This window comes from Acipenser ruthenus, chromosome 49, assembly GCF_902713425.1.
Source record: "Acipenser ruthenus chromosome 49, fAciRut3.2 maternal haplotype, whole genome shotgun sequence".
Taxonomy (NCBI): domain Eukaryota; kingdom Metazoa; phylum Chordata; class Actinopteri; order Acipenseriformes; family Acipenseridae; genus Acipenser; species Acipenser ruthenus.
The window spans coordinates 3,604,948-3,619,678 of record NC_081237.1 but is presented as its reverse complement, the minus strand read 5'-3'; the positions used below and the strand labels follow the sequence as shown (position 1 = coordinate 3,619,678).

Genomic DNA, 14,731 nt, shown 5'->3' with positions numbered 1-14,731 from the left:
CATTAAAATGTACGGGAGTTGTACAGCAATGGATACAAAAAAAGGCAGATAGTAACAACAGTGGCCTCCCTTCTGTTCCGATAGGATGTTTCTATGTGGCTGAGTTTTATAATACTGTATAAACCTCTGTAAAGTGTGCGATCACCATTTCTAGCGCAGAGAGCTCGGCTACTGTCACATGACCAGAACCTCGCTGCGTCGGGAGGGGACTGTCACGTGACAGGGGAGTTTGTAGCCGAATGGAGTGTTTTTCCTGATGTGGCTTTCATTTCAAGTGGTGAAAAAACAAAGCAACAAAACACGCTGTTTCCTTGCAAAAGTAAATAAAGCAAGTGAGCAGGAGCAGGTAAGGTCATTCTGACACGTGGAAATGAATGTCAATTTCTCTTCAGCTTGCGTTTGTGTTCAACTACGAGATGAAAAAAATGTGTGCCCTTCGTATGTAACATTATGTACATTACAGCATGTTCTGTTTGCTTAAGAAATACCAGTATTTAAATTATAGATGCCTTTTTACTGCACGGGGTTTGATTTTAATAAGATAAGTGTCTAGATAAGGGTATATATAGACTGGAATATGGTTTGGCCCTTGTGGATAAATGCGAGTTACTGTTTTATTTAGTGCGCATTAAGCGTGTGTCAGGGTTCAGGTAGATGTCCTGTACTCTACGTGGTCAGAATCTCTGTTTTAACAGAGATTAACATATAATTACAAACTAAAAAGTGTGCAAGGATGGAAATAAGACTTTATTTTTTACCTCAAGGACGTTTATCCTACTTTGTGTATAACACGGATCCCACAGACACCAGATGGGGTCCCAATAGCTGGCACACAGGAAGCTCATGTATTGTGATGATAAGATAGATGCATTTCACCTGTGTCAAAGTAAAAAACTAAACTGCAGTCTTTAACGTCCTGGCAATTCATGTCTCCAGCTGATCTTAGGAGGTCTTTTATTAGCCTGTGGGGTGGAATAGCCCCAGACTGGGACTGAGGGTGATCACATGCTGGTACCCTAACACTCACAATGAATAGAGGTACAAGCTGTTTACTAATAGAACATCAGACAGGTGGGAATTGACAATAATCCAAGAGAACACTATTATTCAAAAGCAAAAAGGCAAAAACACTTATAGACACTTCACAAAGCAGTGAAAACACAACTGAAAACACATGTGTTGGATATATCATATAAACATGAGCTTCAAATAGGGTGCCAGGGAGATTCATCTATCAGTGAATGTTTAATTAAGGCTTGCAAACTGAAAGCTGTTGAGCTCAGTAATTAAGAATTGTTGCGTCTCCTCCTCCTCCTCACTCACCGGTCTCTGTCTGTAGGGTCCAGTGCGGAGGCTGACCTGAGAAATGTCTTCGAAAGGCAAGAAGCGAGTGGTTCTGCCGACCCGCCCCGAGCCGCCCAGTGTGGATCACATCCTGGAGGACATCGCCAAGGCCCCCCCCAACGACCCCGTCTTCATCACTCTCCAAGAGACCAGCGAAGGTACTGGCCTGTGTGGCTCCCGTTTTGCATCCATTCTCTCCACTGTTTCACTGCTCCATGTATCTGGTAACCGTGTCATGTCTAATGGAAATTTACTTTACTTTAAACAATGCATTACTCCAAGAGCAATTCTCAAGTCCCTGTTGGTCCACATCACTTTTCAGAACTAAGATGAAATGTTTGTGTACTTGGTTTCATTATTTTAAAATTGTATGTTGTACTGAATTAAAGCTTCCTGTGTTTTCATTGCTGGCCAGAGGGAGTCCCTTTCCCAATTGGAATTATATTTAACACACACACACAGTTTACTGAAACTGGGGCAGGTGAATCGCACACAGTTAAATATTTCCTCAGAAACAGAGCATTCTGACCAGCACAGACAGCATTGGCCTCCAGTTACTTTTTTCTCAAGGTGGTTCCAGTCTTGGCAGAAATAGAAAACTCGCAGCCAGCCTGCATTGGTAATAAATTAATAAATATTTGGGTTGTCACGGCAGCTGTGGCCCGCATAGCTAATTAAAACGTGCTGCAAAGATTTGAAAATGGGATGGTTATCAACTGAGATACTAATTTAGGAAGCAAGTCAAAATCAATTCTGATTATAGTTCACTTCAGTTATTTTAATGTTGTGTTTCTTAATTGTTGAGCATGTTTACATTAATTTTAAATTCCGTATGCACAGTACTTTTGTAGAATATAAAATCCCTATCAACAGAATATTCCACATACGAATGTCCATATTCTGAAATGAGTATGCTGCTAGGTGGTATATGCAGTAGTGTGCAAAATCCTAAAAGTCACTTTTACAGTAATATGTAGCATACTGGTGGTGTGAGAAACACACACACTGAGCTTCATTTATTATGGGGTTTCCACCCATGCACGCTTATTAAAGATGCACAGTATTCAGCATCCACCAAAGATTCATAAAAAACAGGGAATTCCAGAGGAATGGCATTTGCAATACAGTCGGCACCACCTAATCGGGATACTGATAATCGGGATTTCTGCTCAAATGGGATACAACTCTGGGAGACGGTTCTGTCCAATGCTGTTTATGTCGTTTACTTGGGACGTCACTTCGTTTAATTGAGATACAGTATTTTCAAATGATGAACAGAGATAGCTTTTCAGAGCAAGACAGGTGGCGTAGCGCAGTGCAGTGAGTACGTGATGACACTGTGACTTGCGTAAACCGTGTTGAACTCCAGAAGGAGCTGGAGTCTCCTGTGGTTTCTCAGGCTGCTGTAACAGAGAAAGTTGCCGTGTCAACATCGCAGGTGCCTCGTCTGGTGATAAGATTCTTTTACATTTGATATAGAAATAAAAAAAACAATGATTCATTTTGTTTAGGAATAAAAAACAAATCGATTGACTCGGATTTTAAAAGCTGTATTGAGCATTTAATCACAATGTGATGTGATTTCATTCTTTTTCTTTTCATTTAGAAACAAAAAAGTGTGACTAAGGTTGTCTCAAATGCCTCTCGTTTAATTGGGACAGCCGCTTATTCGGGATATTCGGGGACACGTATCCCACATACTCATATGCAGCATATTGCAGTATGTGAGATGCTAAGTGCATGTTACTGTACTGACTGGTGCACTTGCTAATCACAGAGGATGTATTGGTTAAAGGTTTTATTGAACACATTTAAAGTATATCCAACACCATTTAGATCAAGTGAATGGAGATATTCCTTATAGTGCAGAATAGAAGGCAGGAAGCACTTTTTTTACACAGAGTTATAAATCTAAAACACTGGGAACATTTAAAAAAAAAAAAAGACTAGATTCTGTGCTTTTAAATTAGATCCCCCCCCCCCAGCAGGGAACTGGTGTGCTAACAAAGGACAAGTCTTGATGGGATTAAAGTCTTTTCTCATTCCCAAACTTTTCTTATGTGTAAATCCTGAACCCAATCCTTTCCCCCTGGACAGATCTGCCTGGCTCTGTGCCAGGTGTGGAGGCTGAGCTGGAGGGGCGGTACCAGCAGTGCCGGAGGTACTACCAGCTGAACGAGGAGCTGCAGGGCACACGCAGCGAGCTGGCAGCCAGGAGAGAGGCACTCCGCAGGGCTGGGGAGCAGCTGGAGCAGAGCGCGGCAGAGATCAAGAGCAGGGCGCTGTGAGAGCCCAGCCGGAATACACTTCACACAGCTGGGCAGCCTGTTCAAGCTGAGCCAGGGGTGCCGGAGCGAAGGGCAGGGGCTGGACAGTGCGCTACCTAGTGGACAGTTTCGTACTTGAGCAATCTCAGATTCTGAGAACATTGAGGGTGTAACAACCAAGGCCTTTTACAGTCAGTAAATAGTTTTAGCAATACTAAAAGAAACATAATAAATCCAGCAGCAAACGTTTGTCATTTGATTTGATTCATTTTCTTGAAGACTTTGAAAAAGGCTTCTATTCGAAATGTTTTTCGTTTAATTTATTAAGTGTTTTATAGGTATGGATGGAGTAAACAGTGCACAGGAAGTGAATCTGTAGTGTGGTGGCTGGATAGATTCAACGTGGAAAGTCTGGATCTGCTACGGGGATAAGTGCACTGATGAGAGGTCTGAAAATGTTTACTTATTAGAGGACGATGGGCATTCAACTGATCTTCAGTACTGTTTAAGATGGGGTTGAATTCTCTTGTTTATCTTATTGGGTGTCTCGAAGTAACTTTATTGTTGTTTTGGACACACAGCCTGCAGCTTTGGGTTAAAATGATGCTGCTCATTGCTAGCAATAAGCAACCAGTCTCCTAATCAAATGTCGCACAAGTAATAATCAATGCATTGAGAATAGTTATATTGAAAATGTGTAGAGCCTTAACAAAAGCCTTTTGAAAACAAGCCTGTGCATATTATTATACATTATTATATATGAACTGAGGCTGCAGGGATGGAAGTAAGACTCATATTGCATAGCAGTTTCACCCATTCTAGGTTTAAATACGAGCTTGATTAGCGCCAGAGTATAGTTAACAAGCTCCTGTGAGTTCTATTGAACTCATAGTAAAACCAAGAATGGATCAAATTGCTGTGCAGTGGGAGTTGTATTCCCAGAGGCTGACAAAGTAAAAGCCATTGTGTTCAGTAATTGTTGCATTTCTACTCGTTGTGAGTGTAGTTCATTCTAACAATAAACTCCTTGCTTATTTTTTCTTTCTTGTGCTGTCTGTGTAGGGATTGTGGATGTGTTTGAGGGTGGATATGTTTGACGATGGCTGCTGATTTTTTAAAAGATTTCTTCAGGTCTGCTCAGAGACTCCATCCACTCGGACCAGCTGTGGTTAAGCAGCAAACATTTTAAAAGAAAAGACAAAAGCATGCATGAAATAAGTAAAGTTATCCTTTATTTAATACTGAAAAAAAACACTAAGGTGCACTACATTTGAGCATTTGCAGTAACATTTACAGATGGCCTTTACCCCATGAGAAGGGAGAGGGAGAGGGAGGGGTATATGATTATTTACAGGCAGGCATATGTGGAGCTGTCCGGTGTCCCAGTCTGAGAGAGGAGCGAGATATAAGAAACACTGAAAACTCTCAGCGCATGACTCCAACACACAGGACATTTAAAAAGGTGAGAATTCATAGCTGCATAATAGTACTGAGCGTGAGGTACGAACACGCCCATGGCAACACTGTATATAAACAGTGTGTAACATAGTGCCATCATCTGGGGCCGGTCTTTCAAAACTTGTAATCTGGAGAACAGTGATCCGGATTTTGTAACCCTATATTTTGTGATTGAAATTACTTTAAAAAAGAAAAAACCTGGTTTTGTAATCGTAACTATTTATAATCTGGATAAATGTAATCCAGCAGTGACATTTTCTGAAAAACCTGATCAAAACGGTCCTGATAAAAATAATCTCGAACACAAAACATAGGATTACAAAATCCGTATCACTTGTTATCCAGATTAAAAGTATAGATGAAGGGGTCAGCGGACCACAGACCTAACCCTCAAGTTAGTTATTGTGCGATGTTTCGAGCTGAAGTTACGCAGAGCTGCAGAAGCCGATGGGGATTTGGGACATTCTTATGTGCCTCCCATGCTGCTGTTTCAGAGTTTAGGCATGTGGGTTTGAACTATTTCCCCACGTGTAACCCAGCTTTGACAATGATGGCTGGCACTTGGTTCCACTCGACCCCTTCATGTGCAGTATACCTGTATGCCTGTGTGATTCTGTACAAAAAGTGCCCAAAGGACTCCATTCAAATAACATTTATTTATAGAAGTCATTAGTCCATGCAGTACATAGAATGCCAAGGGTTCCAGCACAGGACTTGAATACCTGGGGACCAGCATTGAGGAGAGGGCAGTTCAGAGACAAAAAATATTTCTTAGGCATCTTTTTTTGTAGAACACACAGAATCACTACAGCAGAATCGCTTTACCTGCAGACAGATATACAGGATGGGCATTGAATAAACAGAATGAATAAATACTGTGTTTCTACTTGAACAGGTGCTGCTGCGCAGAGTGGCTGGCTGTTTTGCATAAGCTTTTAATACAGTATCAGGTGCAGTTTCTTCTGTGTTACATAGTGTAAGGATACGTTGTAAAATAGTTTTTTTTTTGTTTAGCTTTATACATACATTATTAAGTGAAAATGCTGCAGATCACATTGAGCGGAAGCTAACTGCCCATTCAGACCTGGTCACCTGGTATAGAAAACACTCTGACCCCCTCCTCCCCCAAATGTCTGCCACATTGAAGGGGACAATCCTATGGATCTGAACCCATTATAACCCACATAAGCCTTGGTCATTGGTCTTGCCTCGTGCTGCATCAAATGGAAGCATCAATACTGGCCACTTTCAAAGGTAATGAAGCAAAAGGTATTTTTTTTGACCTAAAGAACTCCAAATGAACAATATTCTACTTGGAACACTAAGGGAAGAAATACCAAGTTCCAAACGAAGACATACTGGAATAGCAGTGAAGTGCTTACATTCGATTGCTGGCTTTCAAGACACCACTTGCTTATAGCTCTTGATGTTGGATTGTATTTCAAACCTGGCCAGGCAATGTGGCTTTAATACAAGACTTGACGAGACTTCCACAATTGAGAACCAAGGCAATATTCTGTCAAAGCTGTTCTGGGTGTAGGCAGACACTTGTGCACAAAATAATCATGTTGGAACTCCATGACGGACACGTTGAACTCTTGGCAGTCAGCAGGTGTTAAATCCACATTGCCTAACCAGATATGCAGCACAGGGCTGCAGGCAACGCTGTAGACGAGCAGATCTTTTTGTATCATGTTACCCCCTCATGTGAGTACAGCAGGACGGGGGGGGGGGGGGCTTGGAGGAGGTTTTCCTGAATGCCTGACATTTCTGTATCATTGCTGTTACTAGTCTTTCATGTCTGGCAGTAAAGAATACACAGCTTACAAATGCAACACATTTTACACAGAGTCACGGTAGTGCTGTTAGCATAACACTAAATATCCCAGGCCAAGACAGAAAAAAAATCTTCTGAATTTGGATTTCAATCTATATTTAAAAACTTGCTGTACTGTACAATTTTCATTTACCTAATTGGATGACAAAAAAAGGTAAATTGGACATTACACAGTAAAAAAAAAAAGGGGAGGGGGGATAAATTGGATGCAAAATAATATAGCTTCAATGCAAACAAGCCTGTAGAGAATGACCTTGCTTCCAGAGTTTATCCCCTTCTCTAAACTATATGACAACAGTACTTGCTAAATTGAGTAGAATCATTTCAGCAGCGTATCTGAGAACATTTACTAGTCTAATTCTCATATTGTCAAAACCGACCTCAGAATGATTTTCAGTTGTTGGTGTTCACTTCGGTGACCTGATTCCAGAGGCGAACGCTAATGGCAGTCAGCAAAATTCATTAAGCTACCCAGCTGGTTTAATAATTAGTCACAAAGCCAGATCAATAACAGCTATTGAAAACAAAATAGTGACAGCAAGTTCCCTTTGATATAATATCTGTTTACAGAGTCGTAATGCAGCTGTCAGTTCCTAGGAGTCCTAAGCTGACAAGCTGGCGGATTTGAATCCGCAATGCTGTTCCAGTTCAGAATGCAGTCCGTGTGTAAAGTTTACTAAACTAGCCAGAGCCCTTACCTTATCCCAGGTAAGGAACTAATACTGTCCCAAGCCAAACATAGCTTGACAGAATTCAGTAGGAGAGTAGTCTTTCGGTTTCTGTGCAATTAACAGAAAAGATTGGTTAGTGACTCCTCCCTCCTAGGTCCAGTTTTATTACAACAGATGCCACATTCAGGGCTGGACTGTTATTGAGACTAAAGGGCGCATAAAGACCTTTTTATTTTATTGTGTTACATGTTCCCATGTGTTGCTACAACTGTTTACGTAAGGTGTGTGTATTGATTGATTGATTTTGACCACGTTTTTAAACTTTTAAATTGCATTCCCTGCCTCAAGATGGCTTTACATGTACCTGCATGGACCTCTCAGAACTACATTTCCCATCATCCTCCTGCTCACATATGTAACCGAGATGGATTTACCAGTGAGCAGGAGGATGATGGGAAATGTAGTTCCGCGGTCCATGCAGGTACATGTGAAGCCTTCTTGAGGCAGGGAATGCAATTTAAAAGTTTAAAAGGATCAAAATGTAAAAAAGAAAAAAAAAATTAAAACACACACACCTTACGTAAACAGTTGTAGCAACATATGGGAACATGTAACACAATAAAATAAAAAGGTCCTCATGCACCCTTTAAAAGGCATCCTTTTGCAAAATGTAACAGTCGCATTTCCAATCCGCATTCATTTCAAAACCTCCTTCCAACCAAAAAAATGAAATCCAGTTTAGATCTTGACTATAGAGAGGTGCTGTTTGGAGGAGAACAGTCTCTGAATACATCTAAGAGCTCTGTCAATGTGCAAATTCCAGCACTGGTTCAGTGTGGCACTGTTCACATTAACTGCACAAACCATGTAAAAATCCTCATACCTGCATAGCTCAAACATTCTGTCTGTTTTTTTTTTTGTTTTTTTTTAAATTACTCAACACTGCTAACTGGTAAAGTCTTACTTACAAGTATAAAAAGTACAAAAAAGGTGCACCTTAAACCGCATCTCTCTTCAGCAGATTTCAGAATAGGTTTCCCGAACCTATTTTCTGACCCAGTTGTCTGCCCAGAACTAAGCACAAACAATATCATGTCAAAAGTCTGCAAAGTATCCAGAGTCTACCTTCTACAGCACCAAGTTTTGTACAGATTTGTGGTGGTTCACATTAATTACAGCGGTTTGAAAGGGACTAGTGTGCAGTATAAGTATTCCTGATGCGCGCAGGGGGTGGGGAGGCACACTGGAGCTACCAGACACGGACAGTTCCAGAGGAAAAGGGGTTCATTCAAAGAACCTTGAATGCTGCTCCTGCATCTTCCCTGCAAGCCAACCTGAGCAGCACAATTCGTACCTAAGCAGTTATTTCAAGGACGGATGTGGTTTGGCAGTAAGACGCCTTTTGCATTTTAAGCTTCCAGCTTCTCTCCTGGCTTTTCGTTGAGCGTTGGCACACGGATCTGGATACTCTGCGACCCGCATGCTATGGGACTGGGGATGTAGTTGAAAGGGGTGACCCTGACCGCTCTGCTGGGAGAGCTCTGTCGGAAGTGCCCAACTCCTCCTGTGTGCCCATCTCCCGGGTTGGAGGAAGAGGAGGTGATGGTGTTGTGGTTCTTAAACTCAGCCAGCTCCCCCTCCAGAATGGGTATGCTCCCTCCAGAAGCCGTGCTGATCTTCCTGTAGGGGACACTCTTGGTGGCCTCTTCTGTGATCGGCAGGGCCTTTTCCATGCTGGGCGAGGTGCTGGAGTTGGTTTTGGTGATGCAGAGGTTCTCTGTCTGCACGGTGGCGTCACTCGTTTTCCTGGACGGCTTCGACACAGTGGGCAGTTTCCCGTGCGGCGGTGGCATCTGCTTGTGCCCGTCGGGGGATGGCAAAAGAGGCAGAGCGGTGGAAGGAAGCGTGCACTTCAGGATATGGGGTACATCTTCATCCCGGATCCTCCTCCAGGTGACTTTGCCGTTCTCCCGCGGAGACCCCTGCTGCTGCTGCATTTGTCTCTGCTGCCTTGTCTTTCTGTCCTCCTCGCTCTTTGCCTTCCCACTGGAGTCAGAGGAAGAGGACAGAATAGAGGAGGGGCTGGTGGCCCTCTTAAGCACGTTGATGTGAGGAGAGGAAGCGTGCCTCTTGAAGGTCTCTCTCTCTTGTTGACAGGATCCGAGGGCTTTCTTCTGGGGGACCCTAGAGGGGCTTTCAGAACTGGTTCTCCTGGCCGGATGTTTCCCAGCTGGGTGTTTGTCCCCGGAGCTGGCTCTGGAGAGTGGCTGGCCCTGCCTCTGGCTCCCCTGCCCTTGTCCCCCTGCTTTCAGCTCTTGGCAGCGCGAGGAGCAGAGGAACACAGCCGGTGAGGTTGTTTGGGTTTTTCGGGGGGAGGCACACTGGGACGTGGGGACTGATCTTGAGGAAGGGAACTCACCCCTCTGCCTCAGACGGCTAGGGGACTCCTTGATGAAGGTCAGCTGCCTCAGGAAACCAGATCGGTCAGACTCGCCGCCACTGGAACGGGTGGAGGACATTCGGACCAGCTCCAGTCTGTTTGGGGTCAGAAACCTCTTTCCCGGCAGCTGTGTGGTCGGTCTAGGGCCGCTGGGGGGCTGGTTATTCAGGAAAGGAGATATAGTCCTAGACTGTCCGGTTTGCTTGCTTGAAGCCTGCATAAAGGGGATGCGGACGGGGGATTTCTGAGTTTTTTTGTGAACTGGTGATTTTGTGTTTGTATTAGTCTTGGGGGCGGAAGGGGTGGCAGTGCTGTTAGTTTTCCTCTCCACAGTGCGGTTGAAAGGCTTGGTTGGCAGCTGTTTGCCAGCTTGTGTGGGGGAGGTCAGCTTCTTTTGAGGCTGTCTTGATGGTGTTGAGTTTTGGGATGACCCCGAAGATCCCCCCTTCGTCATCCTGGCTGGGGGTGTTACACTCCTTTTCGGCACTGTGAGATCGGTCATGTCTCTGGGACGTCCTAGTCTGTGCAGGCTCAGAGACCTTTGCTGGGCCAGGTTGGGATTTTTTACTGTAGTTTCAGTCTTAGGTGATGTCTTGGGTGACATCTTCTTTGGCGTGGACCTCTGTGGGCTGGCAGTGTTCTTGTTTGTGGTGGGCATATAGATCACCGTCCGGCCCCGGAAAACAACAGGCAAGTTAGGCACTGGCTTATGCTGGCCAAAGTCTAGCTGTGTTCTGGAATTTCTGCTGTCTGCTATTTTGGGGCTCTTGCCATGTTCCTTACTGTCTTTATGTGCAGCCTTCTTGTCCCTACTCTCCAGGGTCAGCTGGATGGTGGAACCCACAGACAGTCCTGACATAAAGGAGAGGACAGACTCTGATTCAGAAGAAGGTTCTTTGGTGAGTGAGGCAGCTTGGAGCTTGTTCACAATAGAGTTGGCTCCTTCCTGGATAGCTCTCCACTCCACGCTGTTGAGGTCCGAGTCTTTGTCAGATACCACATCGTCACTCCTCTGGTCTCTAGCCGAGCTCCAGCCTTCCATAGCTTTCTGCAGGTTGCTCTTCAGCTTCTGCTTCCTCTCAGCTTTCCTTCTCCGAGCAGAGTGCCGTCTCCTGTGCATGGGCATGGCTGAGGTGATGCACCTCTGCACCAAGTCATCGTCTGAGTCCAGGCTGATGGAGCTAGGTGAACTGTCCTCATCATTCATAGCTCTGCTTTTTATAACGTGAGCATTGGCAGCATCACGGGCCCGGCTCAGAGCCCCCTGACGCCTGGTTTTGGTCCACACTTGGTGGACTTTTCCTTCGTGTTCCTGTAGATCCACATCACTCAAGGAGCTCAGTGAGGAACTCAGGGAGTAGCAAGGAGGCGTTTCATCCATGATCATATTGTGCTTGACCTTACTAACCATGCTTTTTTGCCGGTGGAATGACTGGTGCTGGTGCAGATCTGCCTCAGGTATGGTCCGTGCAGGAATGCTTCGGCCAACCTCCTTACCGTGCTTCTTCCCACTACTTGTTACCCTGCAATCCTTCCTCTCTGCATCCATCAGATCATTATCGTAAAAGCAGTAAATGGCTTCCTCAGTAGGTGTAGTGTGGCGCATTGACTGGAATGCCACGTTTCCATGGATGTACTCCCTGTCAAGCTGCTTCGGAGTCTGGCTCTGTTTTGCTTCTGCAGTTTGCTTCCTGACAGGAAGGTTTAGGTTGGGCAGGTTCTTGGGCTGGCTTTGTTCCCGTCTTTGGTAGAGGTGGGCAGGGGTTTGGTCTCTGCTTCTGTGCGGCGAACCTGTCATATTCTTATTCTGCACTGGCATTCCCTGCGCTGGCATCACTCTCTTGACAACCTTGTTTGACTCGTTACCTGCCACATCACCTTGGCCAGCCATACTGGTGGATTTCAATAAGTGGGAGAACGAATGGGGATCATCCATGCTTTTCCCTTTCACTGGAATCAGAACCTGTCTTTCCATTCTCCTGACCCGTTGGTCTTTTAAGACTTGCTCATCCTTCAGGGGATACTGAAGGGTTTCATCGCTCAGGGATGCAGCACTGGAGAAATTTACTGGTGTTCCCTCGGCTGAATCTGTAAACGAGGAATCATCTTGGAGGAAATCTTGATCAGGTCTGCCGTTCTTCCCAGAAGCAATCTGAGTGGTGTGAGTAGGCACCAGCATATAAACGGGTAGCTGCATGGACTTGCGGGCTTGGGAGTTAAGGACCTGGGTGGACAGACTGGACATCAGTGTGGTCTTGACTTTCCTGAACTTCGAAGGCATGGCTGAGTTAATGCACTCTTTCAGAATCTCAATGTCGTCATCGGAGTTGCCCTCTCCATATCTCTCTGTAGACTTCTCCAGCCCCAGTAGGGAACGCTTCTCCCAAGCCTCCTCCCTTTCTAACTGGTTTTCTGTAAAGTTGAGGCTCTCCTGAGCTGGGAGCAGAGGCATGAGCTTGAGCTCCACATCCTTCTGGATATAGTGCTCATGGAGCGGCAGAGCACTCAGGCTGGAGGCACAAGAGAAGTTCTCGGTGGGCTTCTCTACAGTGAAGTAGATCATGGTGTCCAAGTCTGGAGGCAAATTGAATCGCTCCTTGAAGTCTGCGATTTCCATGAATTTGCGGAGGTTGCTCTCCCATTGCCCTCCTTCCCTCTCCTGCCCACTGGGATCCAGGCAGCAGGGGGTCTTGCTGCGGCTCGGCGGCATGGTCTGGCCAGGGCTGTCAGGTAGGTCACTGGGGCTGATGGTGCCACTAATCATCTCGCTGCACGGGTCACTCTGGATGGAGCTGTCGATGGATCGTGACTCAAAGCTCCCCAGCGAGCTCACTGAGCTGCAGCGACTCATCACCAGCGGGGTTTCGTGGATGTAGTTCTCAGAGGAGCTGGAGGGGGTCATGTCTTCATGCCTGGCTGGTGAGACCTCCCGCAGGAATACTTTCTCCCTTTTGGCAGGGCAGGGGATCTCGATGGGCTGGGAGGAGGAGATGCTGCTGCTGCTTATGAACTGCTTCTGCTCGGGGAGATCCAGGCGGTCTTCACTGAGGTCTTCAGAACAGTCTTCCTCTGTCTTCTCCGGTTCGCATTCTTCCACTTCAATGATCTCCAGTGAGGAGTCACTGTCCAGCTCGTTCTCGCTGTGGCTCTGCCCGTCGAGAGCTCCATCCCCAGAGGAGAGCGAGGACAAGGAGCTGCAGCGAGAGAAGCAGATAGGAGTGTTCTCCACTGAGTACTTCTGCACAGTTTCCAGCTGGGCCAGGGTTGGGCTGCGGGCTGACCCCATGGAGGACAGCTTGCCTAAGTTTGTACTGTTTGCTACAGTTGGGAGCCAGGCTTGTTTTCTTGGTCCTTGGGGTGCATGGGGGCTCACTGGATTTCTGGAAACCCCAAACTTAGATACGCTCTGTATCAGGGGGACATGCTGGTAGGATGGTGAATATTTTATGGTTGGCACACTGACTTCAGAGGTATTTGATGTCAGGGTAGCTGGTGTCGGTGGAGGTGGTTCTTGGCATTTCTCTGTGCTGCTTTGGTTTGGCACGGCCATGTTTCTCTTCCCCTCAACTGCCCTTTCCTCTACATCCTTGTGGCTCTGGCTGCTTTTCTCCGGGTAGTCTTGCTGGGCCACCTTCAGATCCAGCCTGGTGGGCCGTCTCTGGATGGTGGCCGACCTTGCCGAGGGCCTGACCTGGTCCTTGCTGCCACAGTAACTGTCGCTGGTGCTGCCGCTGTTCAGACTGTCCGTGGACAGACTGGTGTAGGCAGTCTTGAGGCGCAGGAGGGCATGGGCCCTGCTGAGACGCTCCCTCCTGGCAAAGCTGCTGGTGTCCGACAGCCGGCAGGGGGAGCAGGACTTGGCCCTGGCTTCGTGGAGCTCGTCTGAACCATACTGCCAGTCCACAAAGTGATCCTCGGAGCTCAGACTGAAGCTGTCCTCTGAGGATGTGTGCATGGTGATGTCCTCCACCAGCTTGTCAATCTTGGCTACTGTGGTGGAGATCTTCTTGGCCAGCTTTTCTGCTGCCAGGGAGACCTCGTCATCCTCTGGCTGGATCTTCTTGCATTCCTCTGGCTGGGAGTTGGTATCCCTCTCAGGTTCTCCTGCCTTCTTGCGGGGCTGACTCTGGAGGAAGTTGGAGGAGTTGAGGAACATGGAGATTGCAGAGAAGCTGCTGGTGTCCAAGCTGGTGGAGTTATTAGGAGCCTCGTCATCGTCAAAGCAGCCCGAATCCGAGGCGTAGTCCTTAGACAGGCTCTCGATGTGGCGTAGGGGCTTGTTGATGCTGGGGTGCTTGGAGTTCTGCTGCTTCTCTATGCTGTCAAAGGTCTCAGCCAAGTGTTTGGCATCCAGCTCTGCCTCCAGAGCCTTCTGCTTCCTCATGTAGAGGGAGGGCATGCATGAGCCTGGCGAGATGACAGCGGCGTCCTTGTACTTCAGCGGCCGGTTGGTGAGGAGGTTCCTGAGAGCCGCGGCACTGCCCATGGCTATCATCTTGTGCTTGGAGTTGATGAGGTTGCGCAGCATACTAACCGCCCCCAGGTCCCACAGCAGCTCCTGGTCCTTGGGGCTCCGGGCAGACAGGTTCCACAGAGTGCCGCAGGCGTTGCTCACGATGGTGAGGCTGTGGGATCGCAGGTGCTGCAGGAGGGTCTGTAGGCAGTTGTGGTCTCGGAGGATTTGCCTGGGGGGAAAAAAAAAAAGAAAACATGA

The 14,731-nt window shown here is 46.6% G+C and overlaps 2 protein-coding genes across 4 annotated transcripts in view; one reads left to right on the top strand and one right to left on the bottom strand.

The window, feature by feature from the left end:
• Positions 1-141: 141 nt before the first annotated feature.
• LOC131721886 (UPF0449 protein C19orf25-like) lies at positions 142-4,647 on the top strand. Its single transcript, XM_059015225.1, has 3 exons — positions 142-346; positions 1,340-1,502; positions 3,442-4,647. Exons 2-3 carry the CDS (start codon positions 1,367-1,369, stop codon positions 3,630-3,632), a joined length of 327 nt encoding a protein of 108 aa, XP_058871208.1. The 5' UTR covers positions 142-346; positions 1,340-1,366; the 3' UTR covers positions 3,633-4,647.
• A 179-nt stretch (positions 4,648-4,826) lies between these two features.
• LOC117401442 (adenomatous polyposis coli protein 2) overlaps positions 4,827-14,731 on the bottom strand; it is a 38,478-nt gene continuing 28,573 nt past the window's right edge. For all 3 annotated transcript variants that reach the window (XM_059015221.1, XM_059015222.1, XM_034912332.2), the window contains one exon: positions 4,827-14,702. In XM_059015221.1, coding sequence (XP_058871204.1) covers positions 8,987-14,702 — 5,716 coding nt within the window. In that variant the 3' untranslated portion in view covers positions 4,827-8,986. The remainder of the gene's footprint in view (positions 14,703-14,731) is intronic.

What these genes read in the sequence shown, in the direction of transcription:
- LOC131721886 (XM_059015225.1), top strand. Translation starts at nt 1,367, where the DNA reads ATGTCTTCGAAAGGCAAGAAGCGAGTGGTTCTGCCGACCCGCCCCGAG. An exon ending in TCTCCAAGAGACCAGCGAAG is followed by an intron (nt 1,503 to 3,441) that starts GTACTGGCCTGT and finishes CCCCCTGGACAG; the next exon opens with ATCTGCCTGGCTCTGTGCCA.